Genomic DNA, 15,830 nt, shown 5'->3' with positions numbered 1-15,830 from the left:
CAGTGTGCTTCCAGCTGTTGCAGAACTACAACCCCCAGCATGCACGGACAGCCAAAGGGCATGCTGGGATTTGTAGTTTTGCAACAACTCGAGGTTTGTCCAACCCCCCCCCCCCCATCGCTGCAGGTTTGAGATGCAGCAAATTTTCCGCTACAGCTCAAACTCCCAGCAGGAAACTCACTGAGAAGCACCACCCGTGTGAATGTACCCTAAAAACACTACACTACAGTACACAAAATAAAAAGTAAAACACTACATTTACACATACCCCTACACAGTCCCCCCCTCCCCAACACCCCAATAAAAATGAAAAACATCAGGTACGGCAGTGTTTCCAAAACGAAGCCTCCAGCTGTTGCAAAACAACAACTATCAGTATTGCCGGACAGCCACTGACTGTCCAGGCATGCTGGAAGTTTTACAACAGCTGGAGGAACCCTGTTTGGGAATCACTGGCATAGAATACCCCTTTGTCCACCCCTATGCAAATCCCTAACTCAGGCCTCAAATGCGCATGGCGCTCTCTTACTTCGGAGCCCTGTCGTATTTCAAGGTAACAGTTTTGGGCCACATATGGAGTACTCTGGAGAAAACAAATTTTGTGGGGCTTTTTCTCCTTTTACCCCTTATGAAAAGGTAAAGTTGGGGTCTACTCCAGCATGTTATTGTAAAAAAATAAACATTTTTACAGTAACTTGCTTTTGTTGCCCCATACTTTATATTTTCATAAAAGGTAAAAGGAAATTCACTTTCTCCTGAGTAAGGAAATACCCCAGATATGGACGTAAAATGCTCTGTGGGCGCACAACAAGGCTCAGGAGTGAGAGCGCCATGTACATTTGAGGTGATTTGCACAGGGGTGACTGATTGTTACAGCGGTTCAGACATAAACGCAATGTGACCCCATTTTGGAAACTACTCCCCTTAAGGAACGTAACAAGTGGTATAGTGAGCCTTAACTACCAACAGGTGTTTGAAGAATTTTTCGTTGAAAAATGAAAATTTTTTATTTTTTCACTAAAATGCTGGCGTATCCCAAATTTTTCATTTTCACAAGAGGTAATAAGAAAAAAGCCCCTAATATTTGTAACACCATTTCTTCTGAGTATATAAATGCCTCATATGTGGATGTAAAGTGCTCTGCTGGCACACTACAGGGCTCAGCTGAGAAGGAGCTCCATTGGGCTTTTGGAGAGAGAATTTGGCTAGAATTGAAGGCCATGTGCATTTACAAAGCCCCCAGGGTGCCAGAACGGTGGACCCCCCCACATGTGGCCCCTTTTTGAAACTACACCCCTCACAGAATGTAATAAGGGGTACACTGAGCATTTACACCCCACAGGTGTCTGACAGATTTTTGGAACAGTGGTCCATGAAAATGAAAAATGTTTATTTTTTTCATTTGCACAGCCCACTGTTCCAAAGATCTGTCAAACACCAGTGGGGTGTAAATGCTCACTGCACTCCTTATTAAATTCTGTGAGGGGTATAGTTTCCAAAATTGGGTCACATGTGGGGGGGGTCCACTGTTCTGGCAACATGGGGGCATTGTAAACACACATGGCCTCCAAATAAATTCTCTCTGTAAAAGCTCCTTTTCTTCAGAGCATTGTAGTTCGCCCGCAGTGCACTTGGCGTCCACTCATGGGGTATTTCCATACTCAGAAGAAACAGGGTTACAAATTTTCTGGGGCATTTTCTCCTATAACCTCTTGTAAAAATAGTAAATTTGGGAAAAAACTGCATTTTTGAGAAATTATTATTTTTTTTTAAATCTACACATCCGACTTTAATGAAACGTCGTCAAACACCTTTGGGGTGTTAAGGCTCACTGTACCCCTTGTTACGTGCTTTGAGGGGTGTAGTTTCCAAAATAGTATGCCAGATTTTTTTTTTTTTTTTTTTTTTTTTTGCTTTTCTGGTACCAAAGGGGCTTCCTAAATGTGAGATGCCCCCCAAAAACCATTACAGCAAAATTTGCTTTCAAAAAGCCAAATGTGGCTCCTTCTCTTCTGAGCATTGTAGTGCACCAGCAAAGCACATGATGTCCACATATGGGGAAATTTTTTTTTTTCATTTACACATCTGAATTTAACTAAAGTTGTCGTGGACACACTTTCTTGATTGACAGCTATGAGCGCAGGGCTCACAGCTGGAGGAAAAAATCTCCCACTGTCAGCTTGTGTCCCGCTACTGTCAGTGAGGACAAGCTGGGAGTTGTAGTTTTCCTAATGCTAGGGGAGATGTGAGCATACAGCATACTGAGGGAGGGGCGGAGAACTGCACAGTGAGGCCCCGCCCCCTCCCTTTGAGAGGAATTCAGACTAGTGAGTAAAATTAAAAGTGCAATAAAAAAAAATATTTAAGGTGCTGGACACATAAAAATTAGATGTACATGGTCAGGGTTAGGTACTGAGTGATATATTAAAAAAAAAGATTTTTTTGGGATCTGATGGGTACGATTTAAGGCCAAAATGACCTCGGGAGATTTATCAAAACCTGTGCAAAGGAAAAGTTGTCCAGCTGCCCATAGCAACCAATCAGATCACTTCTTTCATTTTGCAGAGGCCTTGTGAAAAATGAAAGAAGGGATCTGATCGGTTGCTATGGGCAACTCAGCAGATTTTCCAGGAATGTAAAGTTTAACCACAACACTGTAACACTCCGTCCCACCCCGGGACTCAAACCACCAGTGGTCTTGCATACACTGTACTGCCGAGACCCTCCTGTTTATCTTACAGTTTAATATACCTTGAGATCCCCATAGACCACAATGGGCCTATTGGTTTCAATGGGCAAAAAATCAGAGTTAATGCACTAGCCCATGAGTTACCTATAAAGATTAGGGAGGGCTCAATATGCGCGAATATGCACATATGCACATAAAAAAGCGAATATAACAAATTTCGCAAATGTATGACGAATATTTGTCCATATATTCGTGAAATATCGCAAATTCGAATATGGCCTATGCCGCTCATCACTATTGTCGAATAGTGGCACAGACATTAAAGGGTCTGTCAAAAAGTTGAAGAACAAAATGTACGTACCTCTTCAATTCCCCACCTCTCCTGCTCAGTTGCTCCAGTGGTCCCCAGCAATGACACACGATACTGCTAAGTGACCACTGTACCCATTTACTGGACTCTATGTACTATTCATGAGCCTGGGAACAAAGACCAGTGGAGGACCACCGCAGCTTCCAGAAATCATAGGAAAAGAGACCAAAGGTCCTCCAAATGAACAGAGCGACTGTAAACTCTATATTGGGCTTCTGGTTGGCTTTTTTTCATAATCTGAGTCAATGGTCGTTGTATGTCACTGTACCCCTGTATAGGGATTTATCTCAGAAGCTTTTGTCAGAAGTTTACATCAAGAGTATGAATCATTGTATATCCGATGTAAACTGCAAATGGAGGACAAGACGTCTAACGTGTGCAGACGCTGTTAGCCCCCGCCGCTAGGATGCAGCTGTAAAGTATTTTATCAATGAGAACAGCTCCAAATATGTTCTCCACAACATTATTAATAGCTCATATCAAGCCAACATATGCCGTTGTTCTGTTTTTAATGAACACAAGGCCACTGTGGGCGCTGTACGATTGCCATCGCATATGGTATTCTGGAAGGAGAGTTAATATGGTAACTAACATTTATGTTAATATGCAAGTTAAGATTTACCCATGGGCTATACCCAAGACTATAAAAAGAAGCTATAATTATAATCTGGTTTCTTTCTATATACTTATCTATTTGTTTTGCCCATAGAATCCAAAATAACTTAAAACACTAATAGGCATCTGGAGAAGTCACATCATTAAGTGTCGCTATGATGAGATATTCTCATGTGCCAAGGGATAATGGATGGAAATAAGAACCAAACAATTGTAAATAAACACGCAGAGACGTAAATGAACTCCAATATATGCTAATGAATTCAGTCAGTATAGATGCCGTGTACATGTGTACACTGGTTACAGAAAATTACTTACTCCATTCATGCCGGATGTAAAGTTAGTAATTATCGGTAATTACCACTTACCATATTTCTACAGAACCACTCAGAATTGTTTGGAAAGACAGCCAGTGGGGAGCCAGATATTTAAATGTGGATTATTAGCTTGTTTAATAGTGTGGGAGATAGTAGGAATTTTCTAAAGACATAACTAAAAGTTGTTTGAAAACATATTAAGATAATAGTTTTTAGTCCATGTTTTTATTTATATTGAAATAGTTGCCCTGTTTCTAATATCTACTTACAAAAGTGTTTTTTAAATAATAACAATTGTAAAGGGGTATTCTGGAGGGGAAAAAATTAAAATAAAATCAACTTGTGCCAGAAAGTTATACAGATTTGTAAATTACTTCTATTTAAAAATCTTAATTCTTCCAGTACTCATCATCTGGTGTATGCTGCAGAGGAAGTTGAGTTGTTCTTTTCAGTCTGACCACAGTGCTCTCTGCTGACACTTCTGTCCGTTTCAGGAACTGTCCAGAGCAGGAGAGGTTTGTGATGGGGATTAGTTCCAGCTTAGGACAGTTCCTGACACGGACAGAGGTGTCAGCAAAGAGCATTATGGTCAGACAGGAAAGCACTATACATTTTCCTGTGGAGCATACAGCAGCTGACCCATTCAGCACCCACCTTTGCAACCTCTCCACAGCGCTGGAGGCTTTGAGTGTACAGCGTGATGCCACGACTTCGCCCTCATGTGATGTCATGCCGCGTCCCCTCAATACAAGTCTATGGGAGGGGGATTGATGGCAGACATCTTATCCCCTATCCTTTGGATAGGGGATAAGATGTATTAGGGCCAAAGTACCCCTTTAAGGAGATAAATAGCTACAATAGGCTACCTTTCGATTCCTTCATTCAAAATCACACTTATTCTAAGCCAATATACAGATGTAATGTCTGTCAACATTATTGTTGGTGGGCTACTCTTTTTCCAGTCTGGCAAATGTAGCGAGCGGTGATGCCTATAGTAAAGTATGCATCACTGTTCACTCTATATGCACCAGGTGCAAAAGCCCTATGCCAGTCAAATTGGAGTGAGCTGAAATGCATACAGTACTGCTAGAACCACCTCTTACCAGGTGAATTTGGAGTCAAATACTGACTTTTAAGGGGAAGCTACATGGAAAGTGTGAGAGCTGCTTATCATATAATTTCTTCCCAGAATTCCCAGTGGACCATGAATGGCCTGTAAAGGTTTAAAGTTTCTCCTTGAGGAGATCGTCATGAAGACATGTGGAGACTTAAAGGGGTTGTCCACCATAAGGTGATTTTATCACATACCTGGCAGGCAGTAATGGACATGCTTAGGAAGGATCTGCGCTTGTCTTGGGGCTAAATGGCTATGTTGTGACATTACCATAATACTGTGGCTAGCTGTTTGTGAACTTGTATTTCCTGTTTCACTTTTCATTTTTTGACTAGGAAGCCCACAATACCATCTTCCTCCTCCCACACATCAGCCACCCCACCCATTGAAACATAAACGAGCTGCATCCATTCAAATCAGTGTGGTTTTCAATCAGGGTGCCTACAGCTGTTGCATTAGTTACAGATTGATCTCTCTCCCACCAAGCGATCGCTCCACCCATTGAAGCAGACAGGCTCCCTGTCATCAGCTGACTAATGAGTCAGGTTCTCGGCCGCATTGCAAGCTGTGAAAAATCACAGAAGAATTGGGAGAAAACCGTCATACACAGGTACAGACACTATATTATGAACCACACTAACTTTACAGCCCCTGTAGCATAGTCAAATAAATAAAATTCCTGGAATACCCTTTTAATTTCACTAACCATTATCGCAGCCACGCTCAAGATGACAGGTGCTGCATCTGCATGGGAGGATCGGGAGAGTTTATGTGCAGCCTTACAAAACACTTCTGGCTTCCAATATGCACATTTCTGCATTGAATTATATTATCTAACATTTATTTTTTCTTAGATAATAGTCCATGACAGTTCTTGCTCTCCCCAATGCAATAAAAATGGCCAATAGGCACCAAATCCAATTCAGCTGATCAAAGAATAAGAGCAATCTGTGGTCAGATAATGATCTCAGGCAGGCTGAGTGTAATCTAGACTTCTGGGTAATAAAGGTAACGGGGACCTTACCACCCAGTTATCTCCAACAAGTTGATCCTTAGGACAAATATATATATTTTTTTACAGATACATATTAAGGAAAAATATATTATATATCTATATATATATATATATATATATATATATATATAGATAGATATATATATATATATATATATATATATATATATATATATATATATCATTGAGCTGTCCACATTCTATTAAGCTATTCCTGTAGTCAAAACTGTTTCTAAGAATGTTTGTCGAATGGCGACAACCCACATTATTAACAAAATGCTAGGCCACAACCAGTATTCTTTTTGAAGACGTAGGTACCATCCAATATAGCCATCATAACCAGTGTTAAGGGACCTTACAATAAATGTGTCTGTACCCGAACCTGGTGGCTTTGCCATTGATTGCTGTAGTCTGCACACATTTATGTTGCTTAGCAAGTGAAACAACAACCTACAGGTGTGAGGAACCACACAACAAAATTGTGAATATACCCCAATTAGAAATAACTTGTAACAAGTTTAATTATGTATAAAAATAATTTTATTATAATATATATTTAAAAAAAAAATACATGTGTGTGTGTGTGTATATATATATATATATATATATATATATATATATATATATATATATATGTATATGTGTAGAAACCACAGAATCAATTCATAAAAAGGTTATATCAGAATAAAAATACGTATATATAAAAAAGAATAAAATGTAAGGTGGATACTGGGGTGAGAAAGCCTGTATGCCAATAGAAGAAATGAAAAATAAAAATAAATATAAAGAAATGCTTAGAGAGTCACAGTGCTGATAGTAAGCTGCAATTCATACATATAAATAAGTTAATATACACAGGGTTTGCATGCACAAGACAAGGGAAGAGGGAGGGGGAGGGGTGTCGTGCAGAATATGCACAAAGAAAGTGTGCAATACGTGTGGGGATCTAAATATCACACAGTGGCCAGTGAAAACAGAAAATATGTGATAAAAAAAATATATAAAACTTGATAACCAAAGCAAAAACAAATAAAGCACAGCACTCAAGTGAGTTAAAAAATGCAAAAAATATATCGTGCAAGTGAATGGGCAAGGACATAAACATGCAACCCACAGGGGAAAAGGATATGTATATATGTGTACTGCCTGGGTCACGCAATATGGTGCTAATAATAAACAGTGACAAACAACAGGCAGATAGCAGCAATGGTATAGACAGCAAGAAATGAATAGCAGCAAAGGTAAGTAGTGACTAGCAGCAGAAAATAATATACATAGAAGGAACGTTTAGTATAGGCTAAAGGTTTAGTATAGACTCCTCGACAAAGCCGCTTCTGGCTAAACGCGTCGGAGTTGTGGAGGTGGACTGGGGTGAGTCCTGTGCCAGCCTATACTAAACGTTCCTTGTGGGGGTTTGTCCTCACACTGTAACTCATTTTTTTTTTTTATAGCTATCCAGGTTTTCTTTTTGGATTCAAATGGATGAAATACATAAAATAATAGGACATACTAGATGATTTCCACTAAGAGTAAACAGAATTTAAAAAAAAAGTATTTATTTATTTATTTTTTTCAGCATTTTTATTTTGCTATTCGAGCATGACTTTTGTTTTGTCTTGTCAATTACTTGTTAGGCTCAGGCTTGGTATTTTTTCTCATTGTACCTCAGCTCTTAATGCTTTTTATTGTTCTTTAAAAAAAACAAAAAAACAAAAAAAAAACAAAGGTTAGCTACCCAGCAACAAACTGTTAAAGTGATCCCAGTTGATTTCTTTCAAATCTGACCTCATAGCCCCCATTGTTACCTGTGTGAGCTGCAGGGAGGGGCTGCCTTCAGAGAGTGAGCAATGCATGTAGATAAGGGAGGTGTGTGAGCAAATCAGGGACAATCACACATGGCACACTGAAGCCCAGCTCTCTGAACTGAGGAGAAGAGAGTGTGACATGTGGTCTACTTGTAGACGCTAGTCATCATGTGTGATAAGATCTACTGAACTTCCTGCCTGGAGGAAAAGCTGAGAGAAACAGGGTGCTCAGCAAAGATTACACTTGTACATTACAAAGTTACATAACTTTAAAATGGGCAGCTATATAAAGGTAATTTAATTTGGCTGGAATTCTCTTTTATCAGCTCGCACGTCACCCAGACCCGCCGATGTGAAGGCCAAATATGCGACCATGAATTCTTATTTATTGTTAATTTTTGTTAACATATTTAGGGAATTTTCCAGATTTACATATTGCATTATATATATGTGCCCATTTGCTAATTCTCATTGCCTCCAGCAAGTGCAATGTCTTATTGGTGGTTGGTTTGAACTATATTAAAAGACCTTTTTATATAACAATTTATCTCCACATCTCAATGTCATATTTTATTGTGGATTCAGAAGATGTGACATTTAAGAAATGCATGAAGAATGATAGGAAAATGTCAATCTATAATAAGAGTTTCTAAAACTTAATTTCTTTGCCATGACATCTGAATGGTGGTGGCCCTCACGGAATCAATACATGTGATAAGCAATCAGATGGCCACGATAATGATGGACTGAGGCCAATGAAAGAAAGATGTCTTGCGTAGCATATGTATGTTATTTGAGTATCCAACAAACCTGTAGTTCAATTTTCTCAATAACAAATTATATTTGCCTTTATAGTAAAATGGTTATTTCCAGCTATATGAATCCCATTCTATGAGTTAGAAATATTACTGTTAATACTTTGGGCAATGAAGATCTTTCGTAAGACAATTTCACATGCTTATAGTCAGTGGCATACATAAAATAAAGCGGTACCCAATAGCAAATATTGAAATGGGCCTCCTGTTATTGTATCCGATTTTGCTTTCCAGTACAGAAAGTCCTTGGGGAGATTTATCATTATTTATTTGATATGTCATTTGGAAATTCACTTACCGTATGTTGTAGGTTTTTTTGGAGATTGCACATAATTTATCAGTCCACTAAAAGTAAGAAAATGACTTCACAACACCATTTCTGACTTTGTAAGGCAGGCTTCTAGAACAGAACTGAGGGTGGTGAATGTTGCATATTCTTTTCAACCATTGTGTTGTAATTTTGTGTATTTTTTAAAAATTGCAAATGACTAATTTTTGACCACTGCATTTAAAGTGGCCTAGATAGACAAGTCTTTAGAAATCCCTTAAATTGTAAGTTAAAGAATGTTAATCACATATCGCCGGGCACCCACCGCAACTGTCAGGAGCGGATCTGCACTCCGATCCTGACAGTTAACCCCTTCAGTGCTGCGGTCAAAAACAGTAAAAGCCCTGTATTATCATAAAAAAAACAAAATCGCAAATCATATACATACTAGGTATTGCCACGTCCGTAATTACGTGTACAATAAAGCTATAAAGTAAATGATCCCACACGGTTAAATACTGTGAAAAAAACAACAAAAAAGTGTAAAATTTGCCAATTTTAATACATATAGAATAAAAAAGACCAAAGGGTAGCATGTATTGCAAACATGATACCAATAAAAAGTACAGCTTGCTCCACAAAGAATAACCCCTCACTCAATGGCGTCAGATGAAAAATAAAAAAGTTCCGGCTGTCGGAACATTATAACCCAAAAAAGGGTATCCCCATAATCGTACTGACCCACATAATAAATATAACATCACTTTTACCGCACAGTAAACAATAGGAAAACAGAAAGGGAGGAAAGAAAAAAAAAAGGGGGGGGGGAAGGCGGGGAAAGAAGGAAGGAAAATGTACAGGCAAAGTAGATCTTACCTCGTGAGCTGGGGCGACATCACCGGAGAAGGAAGTCATGTGTAGATAAGTGAGTGACACTGAACGAGATGGAGAGAATGTCAAGGGCATGTGGGTGTAGGGGCTCTAGAGTCAGTGCCTTCCAGATATTGGGTTCTAAAGTCAGGTGAGGCCATATATGTCAGCCATGGGGACCAGGTGGCGTGAAACTGATTTAGGTGTCTCCTGGAATCTGCCAGAAGTTCCTCCATGCGACATATGTGGGATACCTCGGTCAGCCAGGACGAGAACGTAGGAGGGGAAGTGGACTTCCAGAGGCGAAGTATAACTGTTCTGGCTGCGATCAATAGAAAGTGTGCCAATTTAGTGGGGTAGCGGGGTGCGGGATAGGGGAGTACAGACAGCAATGTGGCGGTCAGGGATTCAGTGATAGGGAGTGAGGTCAGGCGGGTGATAGCTTCCAATACCTGGGACCAAAAGGAGTCTAAGACAGGGCATGTGAGCCATATGTGCGACATTGTCCCTCCCTGTTGTCCACATCTCCAACATATGTCTGGAACGGACGGGTAGATGCGGGACAACAGGGTAGGCACTCTATACCACCAGGTAAGAATCTTATAGTTAGTTTCCTGGGCTTTGCTGGAGATGGAGGATTTGTGGCAGAGGGTCGGAGCTCGATTCCAGTGTTCATCTGGGATACTTTCCTGAATCTCAGCTTCCCAGGCAGATAGGAAGGACAGTGGCTGCAGTGCGTATGTGTCTAAAATAAGGCCATAGATAGTACTAACAGCGTGCGATATTGAAGAGGAGGACACACATAGAGACTCAAATTTTGTGAGCGGACGATGCAGCAAAAGAGCGCGATTATGGGAGGTGTAAAAATGTTTTAGCTAATTGTATTGGAATATATGGAGTGTAGAGCATGAAGTCCCCTCTGTGATGTCAGAAAGAAATTTCAATCCCACATGAGTTATGAGGGAGTGAAAGGACGTTCCCATGTCTCTGGAGTATGTAAGGAATGTACGCGAGTTCAGTGCCGGGGGGAATGTCAGGTTCCCAAAGAGTGGTGTGAGCGGGCCACCTGGGGAGTATAGGCTCAGTTTCCTCAGATACGAGGAATGAGCTTGAAATATGGAATTTAATATCAGAGTGACATTCCCTGGTTTGCGAAAGGCGGGGGGCACATCGACCAGCCACAATATTGACAAGGGGTCAACTCCACTGACCCTACTCTCAAGAGCCACCCACTGCTTTTCATTGCGGCTATGTTATCAATTAGTTTTTAAAGTTTCTCTGGTGTAAAGTGGACTATTGCTTCATAGGCTTTCAGGTCCTTTTGTAGTCAGACATTTCCCTCAGTCAGTGTGTTATACTGTTGTCTATATGTGAGTTGATTTTTGTTTTTGCTTCTGGCATGTGATACCTGCTTGTAGGAATTTCTTGCACAACTATGGACTAGTCCCACTATTCTGTCCTACCATTAGTCCTAGAGGTATCAGATTAATGGAAATCATCAGTATCTAAGAAAAAAAGGCCTAGTTCTACAGTCTAGTGACCAGTCTGTGTTGTTACAGCTACAAACAGCTTTACTTCTGTCCCTGAGACGGATCATTTATATGTTGATGAGTAAATGATCATCTTGATTGCCACATCATTTTGTGATGTCTGACAAACAAGTTCAAAGGGGGGGGGGGGGGTTCTGGAAAAAATATAATTTTACAAGCTATAGATATTAGATTTATGGGGATAAAACATTGATCCAGGGATTTATTCTGATATTGGAGTCGGGTAGGAATTTTTCCTCTGTCATTGGGCAATTGGCATCAGCTTCATGGGGAGTTTTGCCTTTCTCTGGATCAACACAGTAAAGTTTTAGGTTGAACTTGATGGACTCTTGTGTTTTTTTTAACCTTTCAAACAATGTTACTATAGAGACCATCAAACTATAAGTATAATTGGCCAGTATATATTGGAGACCATTGCATCCTTACGGAACCCTGTATTACACTGTAAATCCAGCACATCTGCACATAAAGTTTACATTGTTCCAATGAAGTTACAAATAACAAGCAAGCACCAAATAGTTTATAGAAATATTTCTCTTATTTCATATTCTCAGATCTGCAACCTTTTAAATTGTTTGATAACTTTTCCATTTCCTCGGTATGAAAACTCTATATGAAACTGACTATAATTTACATGATTTGATCCGGTTTGTATTAAATCTGCTTGTTACTTCTTAATGTTTTTTTTTTGTTTTTTTTTATGTAGGTCTGTCACAACATTTCAGAAGATTGTGGTCTCCAAGGAAACCACACTTTGTTATGCAAAAAAAACTCCAACTCTATCTCTTGCACTTCATGGTTGACTTGTACAGACAAGCTTCCACATTAGGAAATGATTCTCTTTTCGATATAATTAGATTAATCTCATGTGAATTGTGGCAGAGATACTGCACATCTGTTGTACCATCACAATAACCAGACATCTGTAATAACAAGATGTGCACTTTCTTGTGAGGATATAAGGATTCTAAAGTAGGATGAGAAAAAAAAAATATATAGACCTGTAAACTTATATACAGCGATTTAGCTATCAGAGACATATTAACCCTAATGTTATGTAAAAGAAAGAAAATATAAAAATATAAAGCTATTATCAGTATAAAAAAACTTTGGCAGCATTTTGAAGGACTTTTTTTGGCAGCATTTCGAAGGACCTGATCACTGCCAGACGGGGCATTACAGTAACTAGGAAACATTTTGTTAGGCCCAGACCATGGCGTTAACACCGGAACACCTTAACCTCTTAAGGACCAAGCCCCTTTTGGCCTTAAGGACTTCACTTTGCAGGGGGGTCCATGAGCTCCACTCAGCTGCTGGCATCTTTAACTTGCACTTTAGATGCCATGATTGGCATTGATCATGGCATCTAAAGGGTTAAATACTGGGCAGCAGAGAGATCACTGCGGCTTGGCATGAGCAGTGAGTGTGAGGCTACTGACACTCACTACTCTTCAAAGCCACTTAAGGATTCAGGACGTACAGGTACGCCCTTGGTCCTTAAGTACCAGAATGCAAGGGCTCACCTGTCCGCCCTTTGTCCTTAAAGGGGTACTCCAGTAAAAAACTGGTGCCAGAAAGTTATACAGATTTGTGAATTACTTGTACAAAAATTGTAATCCTTCCAGTACTTACAGCTGCTGTATGCTCCACAAGAATTTGAGTAGTTCTTTTCTGTTTGACCACAGTGTTCTGACACCTCTGTCAATGTCAGGAACTGTCTGGCACAGGAGATGTTTGCTATGGGGATTTGCTATGATCCTACTCTGGACAGCAGAGAGCACTGTGGTCAGACTGGAAAGAACAACACAACTTCCTATGGAGCATACAGCAGCTGATAAGTACAGGAAGGATTACGTTTTTTTAATAGAAGTAGTTAACAAATCTGTTGAACTTTCTGACACCAGTTGATTTGAGAAAAAAAAATGTTTTCCATCGGCATACCCCTTTAACAGGTTAATAAAAAAATAAAAAAAATAACACAAAATCTATATGACTAATGTGTAACAGTACTTAATTTTATATTACATTCTTTGGCAACATGTGACATATATGTAAGACATGGCCACTTGGGCCTTAACCCTTTAATCCTTTAAAATTTATATTTTTTTTCTCCTCATCTTTTAACAGCAATAAGTATTTCAGTTTTCCACCTACAGGGCCAAATGAGGTCTTGCTTTATGTGAGATCAATTACATTTTATGTGACATCACTCATTTTACCACAAAATCTATGGCGACACCCAAAAAAAATATTTGTAGAGCGGAATTGAAATATAATAAAAAAAGCAATTTAGCAAATTTTGGGGTTTTTGTGTCTACTTTTATGGTTAAAATGACGTGTTATCTTTATTCTGTTGGTCAATAAAATCACCGCAATATCACATTTATATAGCTTGTTTTATTTTTTTAAATGTTAACTTTTTGTATTAAAATGAGTAGGCTTAAAATTGTCTTCCTCTGACGCCCTATAACCTTTTAATTTTCCTGCGATGGTTTCAACTTTTATTGGGGGAGGGGGCTTATTCACATTTATTACATTTTTTAAATCATTTTTTGACAGTTTTTTTGTGCCCATTTTTTTATTGCTCAATTTCCCCTCAGAGATGTATATGTGTGTATATATATATATATATATATATATATATATATATATATATATAATTATTATTATTAATTTTTTTTTTACCCATATATTTTATGGTTAATGAAAATGTCATTACATATTACAATTAGTCTTGCCAAAAACATATCCTCATATGTCTCTGTGGATGGAAAATAAAAGAATAATGGGGGAGACTCATCAAAACTTGTGCAGTGGAAAAGTCGTGCAGTTGCCCATAGCAACCAATCAGGTCGCCTCTTTCATGTTTGAAAAGGCCTCTAAAAAATGAAAGAAGCGCTCTGGTTGCTATAGGCAACTGGATGACTTTTCCTCAGCACAGGTTTTGATGATTCTCCCCCATGTCTCTTCAAAGACAAGGAAAAAAACTCTAAAAATGACAATTGTCTGTGTCCACAAGGCAACATCGGGCTGCTTCCTTGGTCATGTTGTGTATTTGTTATGGCAGTCTTATTTTATTTTTTCATTCTTTAATGACTAAACTGTATTCAATCATCTGTATTTTGCAGCTCACTATTGCAGCACCCCAGAGTCTCCTCCACAAGGATTCATTATAAGTCAGACAGGTGGACAACTGAACAGTATGGTCCGCTGGGCCTGTGATCGAGGATTTAGACTTATTGGAAAAAGCACGGCTGTCTGTAAAAAAACACCATATGGTTATTATACGTGGGATGCACCTGTTCCTGCATGCCAAGGTAAATATTAGGTTAAACAATATGTCTATGAATCTATCTATCTATTTATTGTCTGTCTAGCTATCTCATATATATATATATATATATATAGATATATATATATATATATATATATATATATACCATATTTTTCGCCCTATAGGACGCACCGGCGTATAAGACGCACCCAATTTATAGGTGCAAAATCTAAAAAAATAAAGATTTTGAACCCAATAGTGGTCTTCAACCTGCGGACCTCCAGATGTTGCAAAACTACAACGTCCGGGCATGCTGGGAGTTGTAGTTTTGCAACATCTGGTGGTCCGCAGATTGAAGACCACTGCATAGGAGGTAATACTCACGTGTCCCCGCTGCTCCGGACCCATCACCGCTGCCCTGGATGTCGTTCCATCGCAGTTGCCGTGTCCCCATCGCTCCGGAATGTCTCTGCTGCCGGCCGGGTATCCTCGCTCTCCGTCGCCGCCATCACGTTGTTACGCACGTCGATGCACGTATGCGACGACGTGATGACGAGGAAGGAGAGCGCCGGCCATACAGGGGATCCGTGAACGGAGAAGACACCGAGGAGGTAGGTAAGGTCCCTCCCGGTGTCCTGTAAGCACTAACCCGGCTGTTCAGTCGGGCTGTTCGGGACCGCCGCGGTCCCGAACAGCCGACTGAACAGCCGGGTTATTGTCACTTTCCCTTCAGACGCGGCAGTCAGCTTTGATCGCCGCGTCTGAAGGGTTAATACTGGGCATCACCGCGATCGGTGATGTCCTGTATTAGCCGCGGGTCCTGGCCGTTGATGGCCGCAGGGACCGCCGCGATAGGGGTGTATTCGCCATATGAGACGCACCAACTTTTTCCCCCCAGTTTTGGGGAAGAAAAAGTGCGTCTTATACGGCGAAAAATACGGTATATATATATATATATATATATATATATATATATATATATATATATACCAATGTTTTAATCTATTTATATATCTAACATTTACCTACATTTACATGTGAATTTATTTATTCTTATAGCAATGTATGTATTTATAAATTAATTAATTTATTTGTTTTTTTTTATTTTATTTATTTATTTATTTTCAG

General features: G+C 39.5%; 1 protein-coding gene across 6 annotated transcripts in view; it reads left to right on the top strand.

Moving 5' to 3' along the window:
* CSMD3 (CUB and Sushi multiple domains 3) overlaps positions 1–15,830 on the top strand; it is a 1,342,864-nt gene that overhangs the window by 1,140,308 nt on the left and 186,726 nt on the right. For all 6 annotated transcript variants that reach the window (XM_056522623.1, XM_056522621.1, XM_056522626.1 and 3 more), the window contains one exon: positions 14,557–14,745. In XM_056522623.1, coding sequence (XP_056378598.1) covers positions 14,557–14,745 — 189 coding nt within the window. The remainder of the gene's footprint in view (positions 1–14,556; positions 14,746–15,830) is intronic.

This window comes from Hyla sarda, chromosome 5 (genome assembly GCF_029499605.1).
Source record: "Hyla sarda isolate aHylSar1 chromosome 5, aHylSar1.hap1, whole genome shotgun sequence".
Taxonomy (NCBI): Eukaryota; Metazoa; Chordata; class Amphibia; order Anura; family Hylidae; genus Hyla; species Hyla sarda.
This window is presented reverse-complemented; position numbering and strand designations above follow the sequence as displayed.